The sequence below is a fragment of the Aricia agestis genome, chromosome 20, assembly GCF_905147365.1.
Source record: "Aricia agestis chromosome 20, ilAriAges1.1, whole genome shotgun sequence".
In the NCBI taxonomy this organism is placed as follows: Eukaryota; Metazoa; Arthropoda; class Insecta; order Lepidoptera; family Lycaenidae; genus Aricia; species Aricia agestis.
Window position 1 is genome coordinate 3,601,022 of NC_056425.1, and position 20,829 is coordinate 3,621,850.

At 40.6% G+C, this 20,829-nt stretch overlaps 1 protein-coding gene across 2 annotated transcripts; it reads left to right on the top strand.

Annotated features, from left to right (window-relative positions):
• The first annotated feature begins 614 nt into the window (after positions 1 to 614).
• LOC121737261 (uncharacterized oxidoreductase YjmC-like) lies at positions 615 to 15,374 on the top strand. 2 transcript variants are annotated; one of them, XM_042128883.1, is made up of 9 exons: positions 615 to 716; positions 2,790 to 2,948; positions 4,137 to 4,325; positions 5,540 to 5,655; positions 6,123 to 6,221; positions 7,207 to 7,293; positions 7,579 to 7,687; positions 8,035 to 8,195; positions 15,019 to 15,374. In XM_042128883.1, exons 2-9 carry the CDS (start codon positions 2,798 to 2,800, stop codon positions 15,184 to 15,186), a joined length of 1,080 nt encoding a protein of 359 aa, XP_041984817.1. In that variant the 5' UTR covers positions 615 to 716; positions 2,790 to 2,797; the 3' UTR covers positions 15,187 to 15,374. The 2 variants fall into 2 exon arrangements, with proteins under 2 accessions (XP_041984817.1, XP_041984816.1); XM_042128882.1 differs by lacking the exon at positions 615 to 716 and adding an exon at positions 1,608 to 1,765.
• The last annotated feature ends 5,455 nt before the right edge of the window (positions 15,375 to 20,829 follow it).

Consider the following 20,829-nt stretch of genomic DNA (forward strand, 5'->3'; position numbering starts at 1 on the left):
ATTTCCTCATGATCTGTTGATCAAAACCGATTTTTTATCACTTCAATTGACGACTTAGAACTTCCTGGAAAAAACTTTAATTTGGACTAAAATTTGATTGCTTTTTCGTCAATGACTGGCATACCTACAGGCCAAGTATATTATACGAAATAGGAGAATGCGGCAATAATACTAAAATCATCAGATCACCTTTTGATCTATAATATTTTTTAAATCTAAACTATCATTTATTGCGAAAATGTTTAAGTACACGTCGTCATAAAATTCGAATTTTTGTTTTTCTTAAAATAAAAATTATTACTAAACCGCCTATGGATTTTTAATAGCAACGTCTAAAACGAGTTTACTGACTTTTACGTTTCTTTGATTACGTAATAACTGTGCTATTATGGGTCGATAGTCTATTTCATTATTTGCACTAATAAACATACTAATGATAATTAAGTATAATGTTTAAGCTGATAACTACAAAATTAAAATGTATTTAGTTTCTGGCGTTCCTATTTCAAAAACGTCTCTTCTCTCTGGTTATAGAGACAATGCGAACTGACATTTAACTTTTTTATATCTCGTTTCTTGTCAGTAATTGAATTTAGTCGGCTTTTCAACGCGAGTCGGGGCCTACGCGTTCTCGCCGACTTTGTTTATTTATATTTCACGTAGTTTTTTATCTTTACCTTCTTTACTAATCCTTTCATTGCTGTATTAGGTGTTTGGTGAGTTAATTTATTTACTTTTATGATAAACTGCATCTAATTATAGCCATAATGTCACAAGAATGTCGTAATTGAGTGTGGAACATGTTGTGTTTCAAACAATTTGCCTTGATTAGGTTAACATTAGAAACCAAAGGTGATAGTTGAAGTAGCTATTCAGAATCAGTTATATATTTGAAGATGTTAGTTATTTACAATGTAAATAGAACATGTTTAACCAAGAATTAAGATGTGATAGTAGAATTAAACAGTGTCAATAAGCCAGTCATATAAAACAGGATATAAATTATTACATTTTTAAAACAACCATCATATATTTAACTGTTTATATTATGGATGATTCGTTTACCACCAATATACTTGGCTTCTTACTTTGAAGAGTAAATAAGTAGGTTATATTTTTTAAGAAAATAATATCTTATGAATTTTAATTCGATAAAGAGTTTACATTAAACTACAGAGAGTAGTTTTTTATTATAATAATATACCCTTGAGGTACGCCTCTCAAAAGACTAAAGTCAAAACGATGTTGTTTGAAGAACTTGGTTGATGATTTAGATTTTAGATTTAGTAACGCGAATTATAATTATTGTGTATTATTTTTATTGTCAGTGGAATGTAGATTATCAATATACTTAATAGAATAGTACAGATTTCCCAAACATCTATTTAAGTAAACACAAACAAGTTATGATCGCAGTAGCTAACGGAAATAAGCGTTATAATAAATAATAACTCTATCTACTGGACAATTAAATAAACATTATAAGGGCATTGATAGGCGTTAAAGCAATTATTAGTTTGATAAACCCTTGTTATGATAAATAAGCTATAAAATCTATAAGTAGAGCAAAATTGGTGATATAGGTTAGTCGGCGTTGGCTTTTGCTTCATAGTAGGCACAATAGACAAAGTTACCAGTCGTCTGCAGTCGTAGCGGTCACTTTCTTAATATAATTTTAATATTTCAATACATTGTAGTGTAAACGTAAATTCTAAGTGGTAGAGAAGCAACTCGAAGAAAAAAACAATGTGTTCTGAAGGAAAAGGTAAAAATTATATTATCTAAAAGCGGAGAAGTGCTATTTTATATGTCGTATATATGTTGAGTTATTTACCTAAAGTGTACATCTGTTATAAAGGTAATTAGAAAATTAAAAAAACGACGAAACACTTTGAGAAAAAGTAGGTAGTGCCCTTGCGCTTCGCTTGGCTGTCGTCCATATTTTGATTATTATCATCATTACATTACGAGTCACTAATGTGGGCTTAAAAGTGGCGACCTCAAAGAAAGATCTTCCGACCAAGGATATTTTTTTTTAATGAAATAAGGGGGCAAACGAGCAAACGGGTCACCTGATGGAAAGCAACTTCCGTCGCCCATGGACACTCGCAGCATCAGAAGAGCTGCAAGTGCGTTGCCGGCCTTTTAAGAGGGAATAGGTTAATATAGTAAGGAAGGGAAGGGAATAGGGGAGGGAAGAGAGGGGAATAGGGTAGGGGATTGGGCCTCCGGTAAACTCACTCACTCGACGAAACACAGCGCAAGTGCTGTTTCACGCCGGTTTTCTGTGAGAACGTGGTATTTCTCCGATCGAGCCGGCCCATTCGTGCCGAAGCATGGCTCTCCCACGTATAAATGACCATAATATGGTAAATATTATGGTCGGTCATGGTAAAGCCAACTGCTTTGATGTCTGACGATGAGCTGTCCAGTGCAGTGTATATTATAAGAGGTGTAACAAAACTAAGTAATAATACTTTAGGGTGTGTATCCCTGTAGAGGGTTCACTGTAAAAATAGCAGCACGGGAAGATTTTTTTTTAAGATTTGTATGGGCAAGCGCCGGGGCGCCGATGAGTTTCCCCATACAAAAGTTTGAAAAAAGTTGCTCTTTCAGCGCTGCTACTTTTACAATGAAATCCATATACGGGACTCATAGACCCCTAAAGTGTTATTACTGTATTTTGTTACACTTTGTATACTGCCGCAGATAAGAAATTTCGCTAGCACATTGCAGGATTGTAGTTAGTCCGCTACATAGTACTTAGTAGTATGTTCAATCCATTCCAGGATCCACAATGAGTAGAGTGGCGACATCGGAAGCCCTGCGGTTCATGGTGGACTGCCTCAAGACTGCGGGGGCGGCGGCGCGGGCGGCACAGCAGCAGGCAGAGTTGCTGGTAGAGGCTGACAGGCTCGGGCATCCCAGCCATGGTCTTAATAGATTAGGTAGGTGAAGGTGTGAAATTAGGAAAAGTGGAAAGCCAAGGTTTCAAGGTTTTTTTTTATAAAATAAGGGGGCAAACGAGCAAACGCATGATGGAAAGCCATCCGTACGGCGTACCTCGTACGGCATACCGTCGCCCATGGACACTCGCAACATGAAAAGAGCTGCAGGTGCATTGCCGGCCTTTTAAGAGGGAATACACTCTCTTTTTAAAGGTTTGCAGGTCGTATTGGTCCAAAACCGTATGCATGTTACGCGCAGTGCATAACGTTTAGTATTATTATTATTTTTATTTAATTTTTTAATAGTAACTTCTTACATACAACGATCTTAAATTAATTTATACAAAGATGTGATTAACTGCCATTTTGATTAATTTTATTTTATTTACTTTGACAATTTTTTTATTTTTTTATTTTATTATTTTATTTCTACATGATTTTAACTTTACAATTTTAATTTAATATGTTTTGCTAAATGTCTTTTAGTTCATAAGTGTTCAATTTTTAATTTAATTTTAAATAGTAATTTATTGCATACAATGATTTTAAATTTATTTATACAAGACTTACAAAGATATGGTGATTGACTGTGATTTTGATCTATTTTTATTATATTATTATTTTATTATTTTTTATTAAGTATACATAACTTTAAAATTTCAATTTAATGTAATTGCTAAATCATATATTTTAAATGTATTGTAATTTTAATGTAATGACTATAATGTAATGTAACTTTTTTCAAAAAAAATTTAAATGTAATGTTATGGGTCGCAGAAGCCTGAAATAAATGATTTTATTTAATTTAATTTTTTTATTTTATAAAAATACTGCTGGTGACAGTAGGTTCTAAGGTCTATACATCATCGGAAGATGAATACACTGTTAGCGAAAGCTTTGAAAAAGTCAAGAAATACGAAATCAACGATAAAAGCAGTAAAAGCATAGAAACGAAACTTGCTTATCATAGCGATGGCCGTCGGAGTAGAAAATAAAATATGTTCGTTAGATTAAGGACCGTTATCAATTAAAGACAAATCTTCTGAAAATAGAAGTACAGAATCGAAAGATTTAATGAAATATATTTTTAATAGTGTCTTAACTCTCAATGTGGTTCTGCACGTAGGAAAACATTATTTCGCGTTTGCAACATTAAAATTTATTTTTAAAAAAGTTTTTTTATTCTAGAATATTACGTCAACGACATCCTCAGCGGCGACTGCAAGCCGAACAACACTCCCAAGGTGTTGAAGGAAAACCCGTCCACCGCATGGGTTGATGCCAACTGCGTGCTGGGTGCTACTGCCAGTCACTTCGCCATGGACATCGCGATTAAGAAGGCCAGGGAGACGGGAGTAGGCTGGGTGTCTGTTAAAGGTGAGGAGATGGAGGATGCAAACAACGTTCTAGACTAGACACCACTAACCGCTTTTTCAGCCTTGACATCACAGGATAGTTGTTTAGAAGATAGTAATGTTCTGTTTTAGGTGCTATCAGAAAAGTGCATTCCTATATAGATGACGGACCTAAGTAATTTGGTCACGTTAAGTCAAACGGCAAACCCTTCCGACCGATCACAATTATTCACAATTCACAGCTAATATTGAGTATAAGTCGACCACACGACGTAGGTCCGTCAACTGCCTTTCTCGATGGTACATGAAGCAATGTACTGCAAGTCTGTAAGAGAACGCCCATTTCCAGAACTTTTTTTGTACTGTTTGCTTTAATTCCTACGATAGGATGCTTCAATAAAAAATATATTTATTTAGCTGTAGATGTTTTTCTTGGGCCGCATACGGCTCAAGCGATATAAGAACATACAAGTGACGACTGAGGAGTAGATGAGATTTAAAAATAACACAATGGTATATTTAAAATATTAAACATATAAAATTTAGAAGTTCTGAAAAGTCAGAATCACTGAATTTCAGTGATGGATGTTCATTGTAAGCGTGTATCCAGGAGCTGCAGTATTATGTTTAAATCAAGTCTGCTACTGCACCAGCTCATTTTTTTATCAGTGGGAAATACGTTACGCATTCCCAACAGCCCGGGGAAAGTCCGCCGGGATATGTGGGACTCCTCAGGTGCTCCTCAGGTCAGATAATGAAGAGCACCCAGGTTTACTCAATAAAACCAACCGGCGCCTCCTTCTCCACTTGTTGCTCGGCCGTCGTACCCACCAGGGGCGAAACTGCAGCGGCCCAGTTAGCGGCGTTTGCTTCACAGCAACATACCACCGTGCGCCTTCCTGTCTACAACAGCTGTCGCTATCTCCGGAAGAGCAGTCCGAGGCACCGGAGGCTTTTCAACCGGTCGAGCTCGTGCAATGGGCGGCGGATTCCGCAATTCGTCGCCCGAGCCCATTACTGCACCAGCCCTGGATTTATAAATAGACCATGCAGGCCGCGGCTTAGGAGCGGCAGCGACCTAGGGCGGCGGCAGGTTACGTACACGGGTCGTCGAAAATAAAGTGGCCTACATTCACAAAAAAAAGCGGGACTATACTGCACCAATGTATCAGCATTCGCATCAAATACTACACCGATGAAATGTTTCATTAAAATCTCTTTTTCTACACTTTTCAGGCTCTAACCACAACGGCATGGCGGGCTTCTGGGCGCGGAAGGCAGCTGAAAAGGGTTTCATAGGGATGGCGTTCACAAACACTTCCCCATTGCTGGCACCGACTAGGAGTAAACAAGTAAGTATGTAGTTCCACTAAAATCAATAATCACAAATTATGTAAAAATCATTGTTTCTGTTGCGCAAAAAAGCCTTTGTATTGGTTTTGTATTGGTCGCGACATCTTATAGTTATCACTTAAAATATCATTGCTTTGCGAGTAGCAGGAGATCGGCCATCTTAGCCCAAAGAGGGAGAGGTGGTGGGGCTGCGGTCATGTATCATGCGTTTCCCGTAGTCCCACCTTCAGGAGCAGGAACACCGTTGGGGTTTTAGTGGGTAGTCCCGGGTGCGGATATTACGTCCGCCCCGGGGAGTCCCACATACCTCGTGGTCCTCCCCAGCCCCCGGGGATACGTAAATGCATTCCCCCAAAGATAAAAAAAGGAGATCGGCCATCTTGGCGTTTAAGAGAGGCCTTTGTCCAGCAGTGGACGAATATAAGCTGATTTGATTGATTAAGATTGAAATCTTTTCTCATTTCAGGCCGCACTAGGAACGAATCCCATATCAGTGGTGGCGCCTGCGTCGAAAAGTGAGACTTTCTACTTGGACATGGCCACTACTTCTGTAGCTGTAGGCAAGGTAAAGGACTTGTCCCTTAAATTATACGAACCATCTAGTTAGTTGGATTTTTTTTTATGAAATAAGGGGGCAAACGAGCAAACGGGTCACCTGATGGAAAGCAACTTCCGTCGCCCATGGACGCTCGCAGCATCAGAAGAGCTGCAGGTGCGTTGCCGGCCTTTTAAGAGGGATAAGGTAATAGGGGAGGGTAGGGAAGGGAAAGGGTAGGGAATTGGGCCTCCGGTAAACTCACTCACTCGGCGAAACACAGCGCAGGCGCTGTTTTACGTCGGTTTTCTGTGAGAACGTGGTATTTCTCCGATCGATGCCATGCTTTGACACGAATGGGCCGGCCCATTCGTGTCAAAGCATGGCTCTCCCACGTATAAGCTGTAATAGTAGTATTTAGAAAATATGAGAAGCGAAATATGAAAGTATGTGCCGTACAGCGTTGCCAGACGTCCCGATGTTTTCATCAAAATTAAATGTCCCGCGCGGGACAGGCTCAGTCCCGCTTTTCGGGGAAAGCCTGAACATACGTGCAGCGTGCTGAGAAAGAAAGATGCGTAATGAAGATAAGAGTATGTGGGAGGTAGAGGGGTGGATTTTCTTTGGCTACTTTAGCTATCTATTGTCACGTAAACGTTATTTTAACGCTAATAAAAAGATGAAACTTCAAAAAACTTTTGATTTTATACCTTTTTTTACTTTGTCCCGCTTTTGACTGAAGAATCCCGCTTTTTCATTCAAAAAGTTCCAAAGTCCCGACTTGGCACAAAAAAAATCTGGCAACGCTGGTGCCGTATGCGATGGGCCGTGTCCCGTGTGGGTGGAAATCTTGAACTAAAACATTTTTAGACAGTTAAAGCTTACGTTGAATAGTTAAATGATCCTTTTCCCCGTAATAATATACCCTAAAAATAAGTCTTGTTGCTGTTTAAGTATACATAAGGAATTACTAGAACTAAATAATATAGTACTTAGAATAAGTATTTTTGTTTAGATAGAGATGCAAATGCGCAAAGGAGAGAGTTTGCCGCGCGGCTGGGCGCAGGGCCCCGACGGCAATGAGACCACGGATGCTGAACTGGTAAATTATTTTTAAAATCTATTAATCTATAATATTATCCGATTCGTGAGGGAACTGATTTCGCAACGTCAAAAGTATTAAATAGTAGACTATACAATGAAAGCAAGCAAAGTCCTATATTATCTTATATCAAAATCTTTGTAAATGATTTGAGATCAATATAGTTATTTAGTCATTCTACTTCATTGAAACCCTCAGGTTTCAATAAATGAAATGACTCTCATTTCTTTCACCAAGGTGTATACGACAAAAACAGTTGTTGCCTAATTCTGACTATGATTTCAGGCCTTCGAAACAAAATGCCTCATGCCCCTAGGCGGAGGGGAGCAGACTTCTGGATACAAGGGATACGGTCTTGCAGCCGTCGTCGAAATGTTCTGTGGCATATTATCAGGTAAGTCTCTTTGGTACACCCATCAGCTCATAGTCGTAAATCCTGCTTTTCAAATATCGCTATTTCTGTGGTCGAAGTGATTAGTATTGTATCTACCGAAATTAGTAGTGTGAGTTTCGATCTGATTGAAGAACTGCTCCATCGAAAACGCCTTTTACAAGTTTGAGTCAAGCAAAATTCACACATCGGTGAGGCCCGACAAGAGGCCCGAAAGTACTTTCTTCTATACGTCACCTTCAATCACATCGGTAGTCTTCGACAAGAACACGCTTCCTTCTCATCGTCTTCACAACTCAAAATCTTCCCAGTCTTCACACAGTCACAGCTACCTCCGTACATCCTTACAGGCTCCAACTACGGCCACCACATCCGCTCCTGGTCCCACAGCGGAGAAGGTGGTCCGGCTAACTTGGGCCACTGTTTCGTTGCGCTCAACCCCGACAACTTCGCGCCTGGGTTCGGGGACCGACTCACTGACTGCATGCACCATTGGCGAGGGTTGGAGCCGGTAAGATTTTATAGTGGAATATAAATGAATCCAACGCCCAAGTAGGTAAGGCTTCTGAAAACCATGGTTCTTAAAGGCAAAGGCTGTAGTTGCAATGTTTAACTATTGGAAAAGGGTACGGACTATGGAGTATGGACAAATGGTCCTAAAAAACCTAAAAACTTATTAATCGTAAAGCTAAGCTAAAGATAGAATAAATAGGTCAAGAGCTTAATAACGGCTTACGCAAAAAAATGTATCATTAATAAAAAAAAATCTTTTATTTAATTATTAAAGTGTTTGACAATAAATGTATGGAGGTTTTTCGTGTCAAATGTCGTGTCAGACCATAAAGTTAATATACGAAACCGAAATTGGTTTCATCTGTGTGTAAAAATATGTGTACGTCTACGAATAATAAAAACTAAGGAATCGTAACTCCCATACTATTATCGTTTTAAATTTGGTTCCTTTTGATCTGTCATGTAACGTCAGCCTATTACCGCTCAAGGTCACCTAAATATTGCAAATGTATTGAAATGTGTACTTAAGGTACACTTTTTTGACAAGTATAATTGTGGAGCATGTTTTTGACGGAGTTACTTTTCCTTAGTTTTTATTATTCGTAGGTGTACGTATACACTTACACAAGCATGATTGAACATGATTTCTATGAGATTAAATTGTCAACGTGCGGCACGTGCCGACTGGACGTCAAAAAAAGAGTGCTACTGGCATGTATCACACGTCTCTTTTTACCACGCAGTGTAGTAGATAGTGACATCTCTCTTGCTCAGGCCTTTGTTTCTCTATTCCGCTAGGTATATTAACTTTGGGGGCGTTACCGGTTCCTCCTCGTTGGTGTTGGTGTACGTCTGATTGCGCCTCTTCGCCTTTTACACGGAGTGAGGTATCCAGACGACCAAACGCCGGTCTTTCATCTATCTTTCATCCTTTTTATGTAGCTTACTCTTCTTTTGCTGTACTTATATGATTTATTCTGTTTTCACCATCTTCTCTTTCCCTGTCTTTCATTTTTAGTTATCTCTTCTTTACAGTATTGTGTGTTTGAGTGTATATATCTATAAGTGTGGTGCGGACGGATGGACCCGTGGGTCAGTAACCCTAAGTTTGTATTCGGCGATAGGGTGCATGGCGGGCAGGTGGCCACGCAGTTAGAATACGGGCTGAATCACCCTGTGATCGGGCCACAATCAGCCCTATAATGATCGAACATGGACGGTAAGCATGCTGATAATTCTCCCAGGGTGGGTTCCGGCAACACCGGGGAATCCCATACTCCTGCTTCGGCGGGAGATAGGGCCGTGTATACTGGGGGTCCCAAACATGCTTTGATGAAGAAAAACGACGACTTACGCACTACGAATACGGATAATGAGAAGCTTAACGATAATATGGATTTGATGACGGCGAGTGAGGGTGATGTGACGCCACGAGCTGAAACGCCTGTGGCGTCCCGTTCAACCCGCTCAAGATTTTTCCGAGAGAAACCTGGACCTGTAACGGATGAGAGCGGCAATGAGACCGCCGCCTCTCGAAGTCACGAATGTGAGAGTGACAAGGAGAAGAAGAGGTACATGCGAAAGAGACGAGGTGGAGAGGACAGCCCAGAAAAGGAAAGGGAACCGCCCCGAAAGCCTTTTTCCAAGCGCGGCAGAGGCAGACCCCCCACCATAGGCATATGCCTATGGTGGGGGGTCTGCCTCTGCCGGTACTCGGGCTTGGCCAAGGATAAAGGGGATCTTGTCGATGAGCAGATGAGAGCCCCAGAGGTGGAGGCTTTGGCAACAACACAGAGAGTACCGTACCTACGGTCACACCGGTTGTCGGTATCCTCTGCAGAAAACTCGGACTTTGCGATAATGGAGGACAGAGATGTTACAGCGGCCAAAATGGGCGCTGTGATAACAGAGAATTTGGGGGCCATCACTAATGTGGCCCAAAAATCGAAGAACATAAAAGGGACCTACGTTGTTGCCCTTCACAAAGCGACCGAGGCGATAAGGGAGGCCTGTTCAGTCCTTTTGGGTCGCTCGGCATCGGCAGAGACAAGGGCTCTAGAGGCGGTGAACGCGCGCCTCTCTAGGGAGCTTGCAGAAATTAAGACGGAATTAGAGGCCATCAAGCTCAAGCTGGTTGATGCCCAACCTCAGTGCGCTTCTATTGATAGGGAGCTTAATTTGGAAGAGTTGTTACAGCGGGCGGTGCGCGAGGCGGTCTCAGTGACAAGCGCTCGTATGGATGCGCGGCTGGAAGGTCTGGAGGCTCGGCTTCTGCCAGAGCCGCGCCTGCGTCCCCGACTCGCAGCGGACAGAAAAAATGATGCGACGCCTGCTCCAACACCTGCAGGACCGCCGCAAATAGAGAGACCTGAGCCGCTACCAGAGGTGTCAACACTACAGCCACCACTCAATCCTGGCCCGGCTCAAAAGAAAAGGAAGACGAAGACAGGGACACGACCGAGCACACTGTGTCGGTCTGTCCCTCTTGGAATAGACAACGTGCGGCCCTCACGGCCGCCATCGGATATGACACCTCGCTCCCAGCATTTATTCGCTCGATGCTGGGCAGCAATCAAGGATGGAGGGCGGTCGAAGACTTTGCTGAGCAAATAATGGCCGCCAAAGAGGAGGCCGAGCGCATACGCGAGCGGGAGGCGCTCGACCCCCGAATACGCAGCCGGCCAAGGCGACGTAGGGTCAACCATGACGACCGAAACGTTCCGCCATAGCCGGGGAGCTCGGGGCATCGGTGTGGGGACGCCGATGTCCATTGCACAGAGCCCCCGAGCGGGTCGCGATGCGCTATGTGTTCCAGTGCATCGCGACGTAAATGCAGAGGAATGGCCTAGACAAGCCCTAGTAGGGTCTCTGTTCGGCCTGGGGGGCAACTAAACGCCCCCACATAGACGTGTTTGCCAACGACTAGGCAGACGCCCGCTGATAGAACTGCGGTGGCCCCACATTTCCCGTGGATCTGTCAGTAGCGGCGCAGACAGGAACACGGTCGGGTTTTAGTGGGTAGAGCTGCGGCCACTACATCCATCGGTCGCAGCGAGTCCCACATACCCCGGTTGTCCTCCCCAGCATTGCCGGGGATGCATAATGGCATTTCGCGACCCAAAAAAAAAAAAAAAGGTATATTAACTTTATATAATGTCATAATGAGTATGAAACGTGGTCATAATGAGTATGAAACGTGGTAATTCACCGGGGCACGATGGACTCAGTATCGAGCACATAGTGTGGGCCAGCGACAAAATTACTAGACATTTAAGTCGATTATTTAATCTTTGTATTAAGTACTCGTACTTACCTGAGGAGCTAATGAGAACGATAGTCACTCCTATCGTCAAAAATATAACGGGTAACCTGAGTTCTGCGTCAAACTACCGGCCGATATCCTTAGGTACAATAGGGAATATGCAAAAAAAATAATTCCATCTCAAATATATTTTTCTGTAATCTTTATCATCCTCACATTATAATCAAAAGGTATTTTTTTTTAATTTGTTATCATTTAAACCCACAAAATGTTGTTTAAAAAATGAAAATTAATGGAGGGAAATTCAAACTTACTAAACGCGCCACCATTGGTCGAAACGAAATGTGACGTCAGATGTTACATATCGGCGTCGATATTCATACTGTGGTTATAGTATTTGTTAGAAAAATAGTATAAAACTGGTGATTTCTAGTGAATCTATATTTATAGTGAATCTATATGAGTATATTAGGTTTTATAAATGAGTATATTAGGTTTTATCAAAGCACAATCGGACTATCTAACGAAAATAAATGCATTTATGATGTTAGAATATTTTGCATCAAATCTTGATTTTATTTAATTAGACTAGCTGACCCGGCAAATATTGTTTTGCCATATAAATTTCTAGTATAAATTTAAAAAGTGAATAAGAACCTATTTTCAGACCTAACAAATGTATAAGTAAGTTTACAAAATTTCAACAAAATCGGCTTAGCCGTTTTGGAGGAGTTCGTGCACAAACAGTGACATGAGAATTTTTATATTTTTATAAATTGGATATTCCAATTATTATGATTTATAAACAATTTACGTTGAGTACCTACGTAAGTAGCTACTTGTTTGTTTCAGATCTTCTATTGCAAAATTAATTTACTTTTTCAATTAAAGATGTATAACAGAAAATGTAGGGGCGAGGACCCCTACACTACAACGTTGGGCAGAAAGGAAACTGGGGTTACCTGGTGGCTGAGGTAGCTGGGCAGATGAGCTGAGACGGGATGAGCTGATGTGGTCACACGACACTGTCACCTTCTATTTCACTGAGCTGAGATCGCGATTTACGGGAACGGCTAGCCGATATTTTTCGTATGTAACGATCGCGCGCCGGTATAGGACTGTGTCGAACTGTATGTCAAACGTATGACAGCTGACAGCGCAGACTCATGCGCAGTGTTGCCAATTGCCACATTCGTCGCGCTAAAGATTGGCGCGAACAGTAACATAAGTATGCTATATACATAGCATACTTACGTTGTAATGATCATCACAATAGTAATAAACACGATAATGGAGATAGAGAATTTATACGTGGGAGAGTCATGCTTCGGCACGAATGGGTCGGCTCGACCGGAGAAATACCACGTTCTCACAGAAAACCGCTTGCGCTTTGTTTCGCCGAGTGAGTGAGTTTACCGGAGGCCCAATCCCCTACCCTGTTCCCTTCTCTACCCTCCCCTATTCCCTTCCCTTCCCTACCCTCCCCTATTCCCTTCTCTTCCCTCCCCTCCCCTATTACCCTATTACCCTATTCCCACTTAAAAGGCCGGCAACGCACCTGCAGTTCTTCTGATGCTGCTAATGTCCATGGGCGACGGAAGTTGCTTTCTATCAGGTGACCTGTTTGCTCGTTTGCCCCCTTTTTCATAAAAAAAAAAAACATTATCGTTTTCATCATCTTACACCATGGTTCACGTATTTTTACATCGTTTGGAATACGAAAAATACTTTATCAGGTGTGTTTCTAGTAATGCTTTTGCATTTCAGTATCACACAATACTTGTAAGAAGGTTTTTTAGCCTCTTCCATGATCTCAATAGCAAATAAACCCGAAAATAAGTACAAAGTAACTGAATCACTAAAGGAAACAAACCGGGATGTAACATCTGACGTCATCAACATGGCGCGCTAAATGCCAGCGTTTGAACGGTACAAATTTAATCAATGTTTTAAATTTCAATTTAAAGAATAATTTGAATATTTTCAAGCCTATTTATGTTTTATTCTCATTTATAAAGATATAAAGGACTAATTAAAGTCATAAAAAAAATCATGCATATTCCCTATTGTCGGCAAAATATTAGAGAGACTGTTGCAACCGGAACTGCTTAAAAACATTAAAATTGACGACGCGCAGTTTGGCTTCCGGGCCGGACTCTCGACGGATGCCGCTATAGCCAGTCTGAAAAGCACCATAAACCACTACAAGTCCCGTAAGACTTCTGTTTATGCGTGCTTTCTAGACCTGAGCCGCGCCTTTGATTTGGTCAACTATGACATTCTATGGAATAAGTTGCTCAAGTCACAGGTGCCTAGGCGGGTGGTTGATCTGTTGAGATTCTGGTACGGAGACCAAACTAACTTAGTGAAATGGGGTGACGCGACCTCTAGTGTATATAGGTTAGAGTGTGGAGTTCGCCAAGGGGGGGTTACCTCTCCAGACCTCTTCAATGTGTATGTGAATGGCCTGATCGAGGAGCTGAGTAGCACCAAAATCGGCTGCCATATAGGAAACGTTTGTTTGAATAACTTGAGCTACGCAGACGATATGGTGCTCCTCAGCCCCTCAATCAAAGGATTGAGGCGACTGTTAGCGGTCTGTGAGCATTATGCGAATGCGCATGGACTGAAATATAATGTCTCCAAAACCGAAGTCATGGTTTTCTCATCTGGTCGGGGTCCAGAGGTAGTACCCAAAGTGTACTTGAATGGATGTGAGATAGGTGTTGTTAAGCAGTTCCGGTATCTAGGTCACTTGCTGACTGACCGGCTGGAGGATGACGCTGACATTGAGCGAGAGTGCAGGGCTCTCGCCGTCAGAGCTAACATGATTGCTCGACGTTTTGTCAACTGCAGCAGGGACGTTAAGACCACACTTTTTAAGGCGTATTGCCTTAGCATGTACACCTGCCAGCTTTGGATAACGTTCAAACAAAAGCCGATGAGCCGTATAAGAGTTCAGTATAATGATGCATACCGAACTCTTCTCCCGCGAAGCTGCAGTGCTTCGAGTATGTTTGCGGAGGACGGAGGAGGTCCCTGACTTTTTTGCTATCATTAGATCTCGGGTGGCTGCATTTTGGCGCAGACTGCACAGCTCTGGCAATACTATACTCGCGGCTATCTCTGACGACTACTACAATAATTTAATGTACGTGCGGTGGATCTCTGTTCACATGAACCAGAACAAGAAGTGATTTTATGACTGGACACCCCTCTACAGTGTCAACATTATTTTATTTTAATTTTAATTTTACATAATATTTTATATAATTTGTATGGGTACATTTATGCCTGAAATAAAGACATTTTATTTTTTATTTATTTTATTTATGTGTCAGACCAACATTAGTACAGCTATATCGTGACATGTGGATTGTGGAAGCTGTTTCGTGACATATGCACCTGTTTGACACGACAATTGACACGAAAGGCCCTGCGGCTACATAGTGCCAAACATCCCTCAATCATTCCTCTGAGTGCTACTCTGAATGGGATCGCAAAAATATATATTTTTTTACTTGTTTATTTATCAATTTCTTCATCCTTCTCCTCGCAGACGGACCCGAAACTGCCGGTTCTAGCACCAGGCGATAAAGAGAAGAAGGCAGCTGAGGTCACCGACGCTTGCGGGACCGTGTCCTACGTGCCACAGCAGATTGAGTCCAGCGCTGCCCTGGCGGAGCGACTCAAGGTCAAACCTATGAAGGTCGAAAAGGAGTGTTGATGGGATAAGAAATGTTGTTGGTAATGGAGGAGCATTATCAGATGTTGCTTGATGTAAAACTTCATGGATTGTTGACGATAAAAAGTTATATTTTTTAATTGAATTTACCGTTTGATTAAAATGTTAGTCTTCTAAAGACTATAAACTGTTAAATATTTTTGTAATAAATAATAGTCTTGTGAGTTTATTATAAATTATGAAATATATTTTCTATTACTAGTACTATTATAATCATAAGGGGGAAAAGTAAAGTTGATTAGAAAAATTGTATGTGGCAGTTTTTTTTCCTTTAATATACTTCGCTATAACTCTTCAGTTAAGCTTAAGACAGACAAGAAAACTAATTCATTGCAAAAAGTAAAGTTTTCAAGAGTTTGTCAATTAATTGATCATCTCTATGTGTGATGAAAGCGAGGATGCATGCTACTTTCATAGAGAGCTCTATACAGGGTGTAACAAAACTAAGTGATAATGCTTAAGGGTGCGTAGGTGTTCCTTGTAGTGAGTTCACTGTGAAAGTAGCAGCGCTGAAAGTTGCACGCTCACTTTTATATGGGGAAAGTGGTGACGCCGGGGCGCGTGCCCATACAAAAGTGAAAAAAGTTGGTCTTTCAGTGCTGCTACTTTCACAGTGAACTCTCTACGAGGAACACGTACACACCCTAAAGTATTATCAGTTAGTTTTGTTACAACCTGTATGTAGTATACATACAGACCCTTTTTTTTTTTTTTTTTTAAATGAAATAAGGGGGCAAACGAGCAAACGGGTCACCTGATGGAAAGCAACTTCCGTCGCCCATGGACACTCACAGCATCAGAAGAGCTGCAGGTGCATTGCCGGCCTTTTAAGAGGGAATAGGGTAATAGGGGAGGGTAGGGCAGGGAAGGGAATAGGGGAGGGTAGGGAAGGGAATAGGGGATCGGGCCTCCGGTAAATTCACTCACTCGGCGAAACACAGAGCAAGCGCTGTTTCACGCCGGTTTTCTGTGAGAACGTGGTATTTCTCCGGTGGAGCCGGCCCATTCGTGCCGAAGCATGGCTCTCCCACGTATAAAAGTACCACCTCTACCTCCCACCCTAAAGTATTATACTTTGTTTGTTAAATAGTTTGTCAATAGTCAACATTTTTTATTCAAAATGGATATTTTCACCTCACTATGCGTTGTTTGTACTACGCTACACTACGGAGTTACGGACTACGGTGCTCTACGGTCTACGATTTGCTACGATGCAGGGCTACGCCGTTTTGCTCTTTTCTACGTTCTACGAGCAGCGTTGTGAGCTACGTCGCATTACGTCGTCTTATGCTGAAATACTTTTATCAAATACAAGATAAAGAAAACATACTATTTTATGCTCGCTTTTTTAGAAGTTAAGCCGACTTCAAAATATCGAATTGCGCAATCGATTAAAATATCGGTCTAAAATTGTGTGATTAACTATTGTTCTAGGAGGCTCGTGCGGAAAAATGCGAGGAGGCCGCAAAGGAAGATCTTCCGACCGAGCGAGGTGTTATGCTCGGTTAGACGGCCGAAGGCCACTGACGTCATTTCAGACGTCGTATATATCTTGCCGTTCTCCGAAACTTCAATAGCGAGATGCAAGAATGTTAGGCGAATTGTGGGTACCGCCACATCACTCCAATCAAAAAACAAAATGTCATAGACATGGGAGGCGACATTGCAATATAGCGAATCCGAATCCGAGAAGTGTAGCCACTGCGGAGGGGATCATCGTAAATCTGAATGTGACCAGTTAGAGGAAAAGCCACACTGTATTAGTTGTAGGACTGCTGGAAGAGATATATATTATATATAAAATGAACAACTTTTTCTATGAGAACAATGCTGGGAACTCAAAAAAAAATCCATCTTCATACCCATACAAATTGCCGATCCGGGCATCCGTATGGGTATGAAGACAGCTTTTTTTTTTGAGTTCCCAGCATTGTTCTCATAGAAAAAGTTGTTCATTTTGACGGGCTCATTTGAAGATTTCAAGGATAGCGGTATTTACACTAACACACTGTATAATGTATATGGTCATCGTAAAAAAAATAACAGATCATATATGGACTAAGCAATTAAATAAGTTTGTATTAAAACTATTAATACAAACTTATTTAATGTGAAATTGTGAAAAAAATGGCATGTCAATACTACAGAACAACATTTAATAATATGCAACAAAATATGTTATATTATGCAATCCACTCAATTGTTTCGTACGCAAATAATTTCAGCAAATCGCACCGAACACTCCGCGTCGTAGCGTAGCTAAATGGTGAGAACTAATATAAAATAGATCGTAAAAACTGAATTGTGAAATAAAACTTAAATAATAATATATTATGGTAAGATGAAAGGCATTAATAACAATATAATACACAAGAAAATGTTAAAAAATTAAAATATGTAAGCATAAGAAAATACTTAAAAATGTAATAAGAAGCTTTATATAAATTATAAAACAGATGTGGCAATATATAGAGAATAGTAAATTGTAAAAGATTGAAATTGTAAATAAGACAATACAAATCATAATAATATCTGTTTGTAATATTTATATAACCAATTTGAAATGATTAAATGGAACATGCAAACAATTGGCTCTTCCTCTTGGAAGGGGGGACAAGAGGTCCCGCAATAGTGGCCGCTTAAATAATAAGTGTCCTGTGTGTGACGAACACGTCGTTTAAAAAGGGAGTAAGGACATCACTGAGATGAAAGAAAATGGAATACTGGGCCTAATAAAAGCCAGTCAAGAACGGAAAGATGACAAGCACAAAAATTTCCGTGGTATGAAATCTCTATTGATTCACTCAAACTGTCGTAAAAATTACACCCGAGCTCAAACAATTTATAAGGATGTAAGGAATGCACCCACAACTCGAGAAGCAGGGCCGTCTCAGCTTAGGTCTTCAGCTCCCCGATTCGATTTCAAGAGTGTTTTTTGTGTGCACAATATATACAAGAGGAAACCAAGCAAAAGGAGAATAGTACATAAAGCAGAAACTCTTGCTCGTCGATATAGTATCAGGGAGGCGTGTTCTATGAGGAAGGATTCCTGGGGTGACGTGCTTTGTCGCTTGTCGTAGATTAACGATCTTGTGGCCGAAGGAGCAGTATACTAAATACCATAAAGACTGCTACTAGACCTTTCGAGATATGTTCATTTTATGATTCATCCATCCATTATGGTAATGATGGATGGGTGTATGGATACACAGGTGAATTAGATTCTGAAGCCAAGCAGGCTATTTTTTATCCCAAAAAACACGATTGAAGTAGCAAGCAATAGGTAATGATTGATAAGTCGGTATTTTTCGAAAACTTTACTTTTCCAGAACGTCTACTTCAAAAATAGTAAAGAATTCGAAAAAGTGTATTAAACAAAAATGTAGGAAATTTTATCAGCTTTTATAATGTACAACATATTTAACTACGACGCACCGTTAAAAATATGAGCAAAAAACTCAAAACTGGGAACTTTAACCCCCTCCCCCCACTCCGGCTCCACCCCTAGGAGCGGGGACTTTTAGTATGCTTACCTTCTGGACATCCTGAATATATTTCTGAAGAAATTGCTTAGGTTGCAGCTCACGCCCTCTACGTCTTCATTTTGACTATTATTTGGGTGGACTATAGCGCGACGCAGGAATCAGGGTGGGTACCACCCACAGAAATAAATCGAGATAGAACGGCGACGCGCGTGCGTTGCTAAGGAATCGATCGTGTCAATTTTTCTATCTTGATTTATTTCTGTGGTACCGCCACACTTTATCTCGCTGACAATGACGTAATATATTTACAAGTATCGGTTCGAATCCTTGTACAAATTTAGATTTGGAATTTTAATAGTGGTATAAAAAATAATTTTATATAACTTAATTCTTAAGTTTTGATACAATATAACTATCCATACTTATTATGTTATAAATGTGTCTGTCTGTCTGTTACCTCTTCACGCCCAAACCGCTAAATCAATTTTTTATTAATTTGGTATGGAGGTACTTGAGTCCCGGGAAAAGACATAGATTACTTTTTATCCCGGAAAAATGCACGGTTCCCGCGCGATAGACGATTTTCTGCTCAACGAAGTTGGGGACAGCATCTAGTATTTAAATAATTGCTATTTAATTGCTTCGCAGACTCGTGTTATTAAAATCTGTTACAGTTTTGGTTTTGATTGTCAACAAGGATTTTAACTAGCACGTGTGCACAATAGACATAACGACCAGTAGTTCGACTGCAAAGAAACGGACAGGTTTCAATATCTGTCAAATTCGTCGGGTTTCACTAGGATTATGAACGGATTGTGCCTCGCGCTGGCTGATATAATTTATTTTTAAATATTTAAAACAAAGATTTCAAAATAGAATTCTGACAATTTTAATCGCATTGTGCCAAAACACAAACAACAATACGACCAAAGAGGACCACGTCCAGCGAATATGTCATAGTTTTAAATTCGTAGGTAACAAGTTAACAACCCTAGCGACGATTTTCGTCATAATACGTCAAATTTAAAAATTTTACCATCAGTTCTAAGTCGTTATGTCTCCTATTGTGTCTAAGTCGGCATACTCTATCATTCTGTCTACTCTGACGTGTGTATACACGTGCTAGTTAAAATCCTATTTTCGACCGATTACGTGTGGTTTTTGATAAACAAAAATATTTTGATGTGATAACAATCTGAAGTCATTTTCATGTTTTTCCTGTCCTAATCTTTAGGAAAATAGACTGGTACATACCTAATACATAATATCATGCAAGATGTAATATATAAAGTGTATGAATCCCCTGTGCCTAAACTGTGAAAGTGCAGTGCTGAAAGAGAAACTTTTTTTTACGCTGGGGCCCTTGTCCATACAAACCACAAAAAATTGCTCTTTAAGCGCTGTAACTTTCGCAGTGAACTTTTTAGAAGGGACTCCGGACTCGTACACACACTAAAATATACAAGACACCGGTGTGCGATCCTTTAATGTCATGATCTATGGCATATTTTTATCGACAAATTGGCTCTAATTTTTTTTTTATACCTATTATCATCTGGGTGCAACCAACAAAAAAATTCATAAACTTATAACTTTTGCCCGCCATCCCCTAAAATGGCACCCCATGGGGGGAGGTTTATATGACACTTTCACCAATTTTATGAATTAGGACATAAGATTTTACACGGGACTGCAGTAGACAGTAAGTTCTAAAATACCTTTAAATAAGTAGGTACTTAAAAGAACCAACTTACAATAATTAAGTATTATTTAAACTAGAACTGACTTCCAAGTGGAAACAATATTAAAACATCACATCTTCAATAAACTAAAAAGTATTTTTCTTTAATAGTGCCTTTTTCAGAATTCTTCTAAGCCTCAACTATTTCTGTAAACAATCAGTATTATTTTCAAGAATGAAGCCGCTACCAGCTAAGGCCCAACCCACACGTACCACAACCACACGACATCGCAACGACAAAATGTCGTCGAGCAGTGGTTACGTGTGAATGGTGTCGCTGCAGCTTTTTGTAGCTGCGTTGTGGTACCGACAAAATGCCGACGTGGTTACGTTGTCGCCAGTGGCTGCGATGTGGTTACGTACGAAAGTCAATGAAACGGAGGGGGGGAAGAGCGCGAG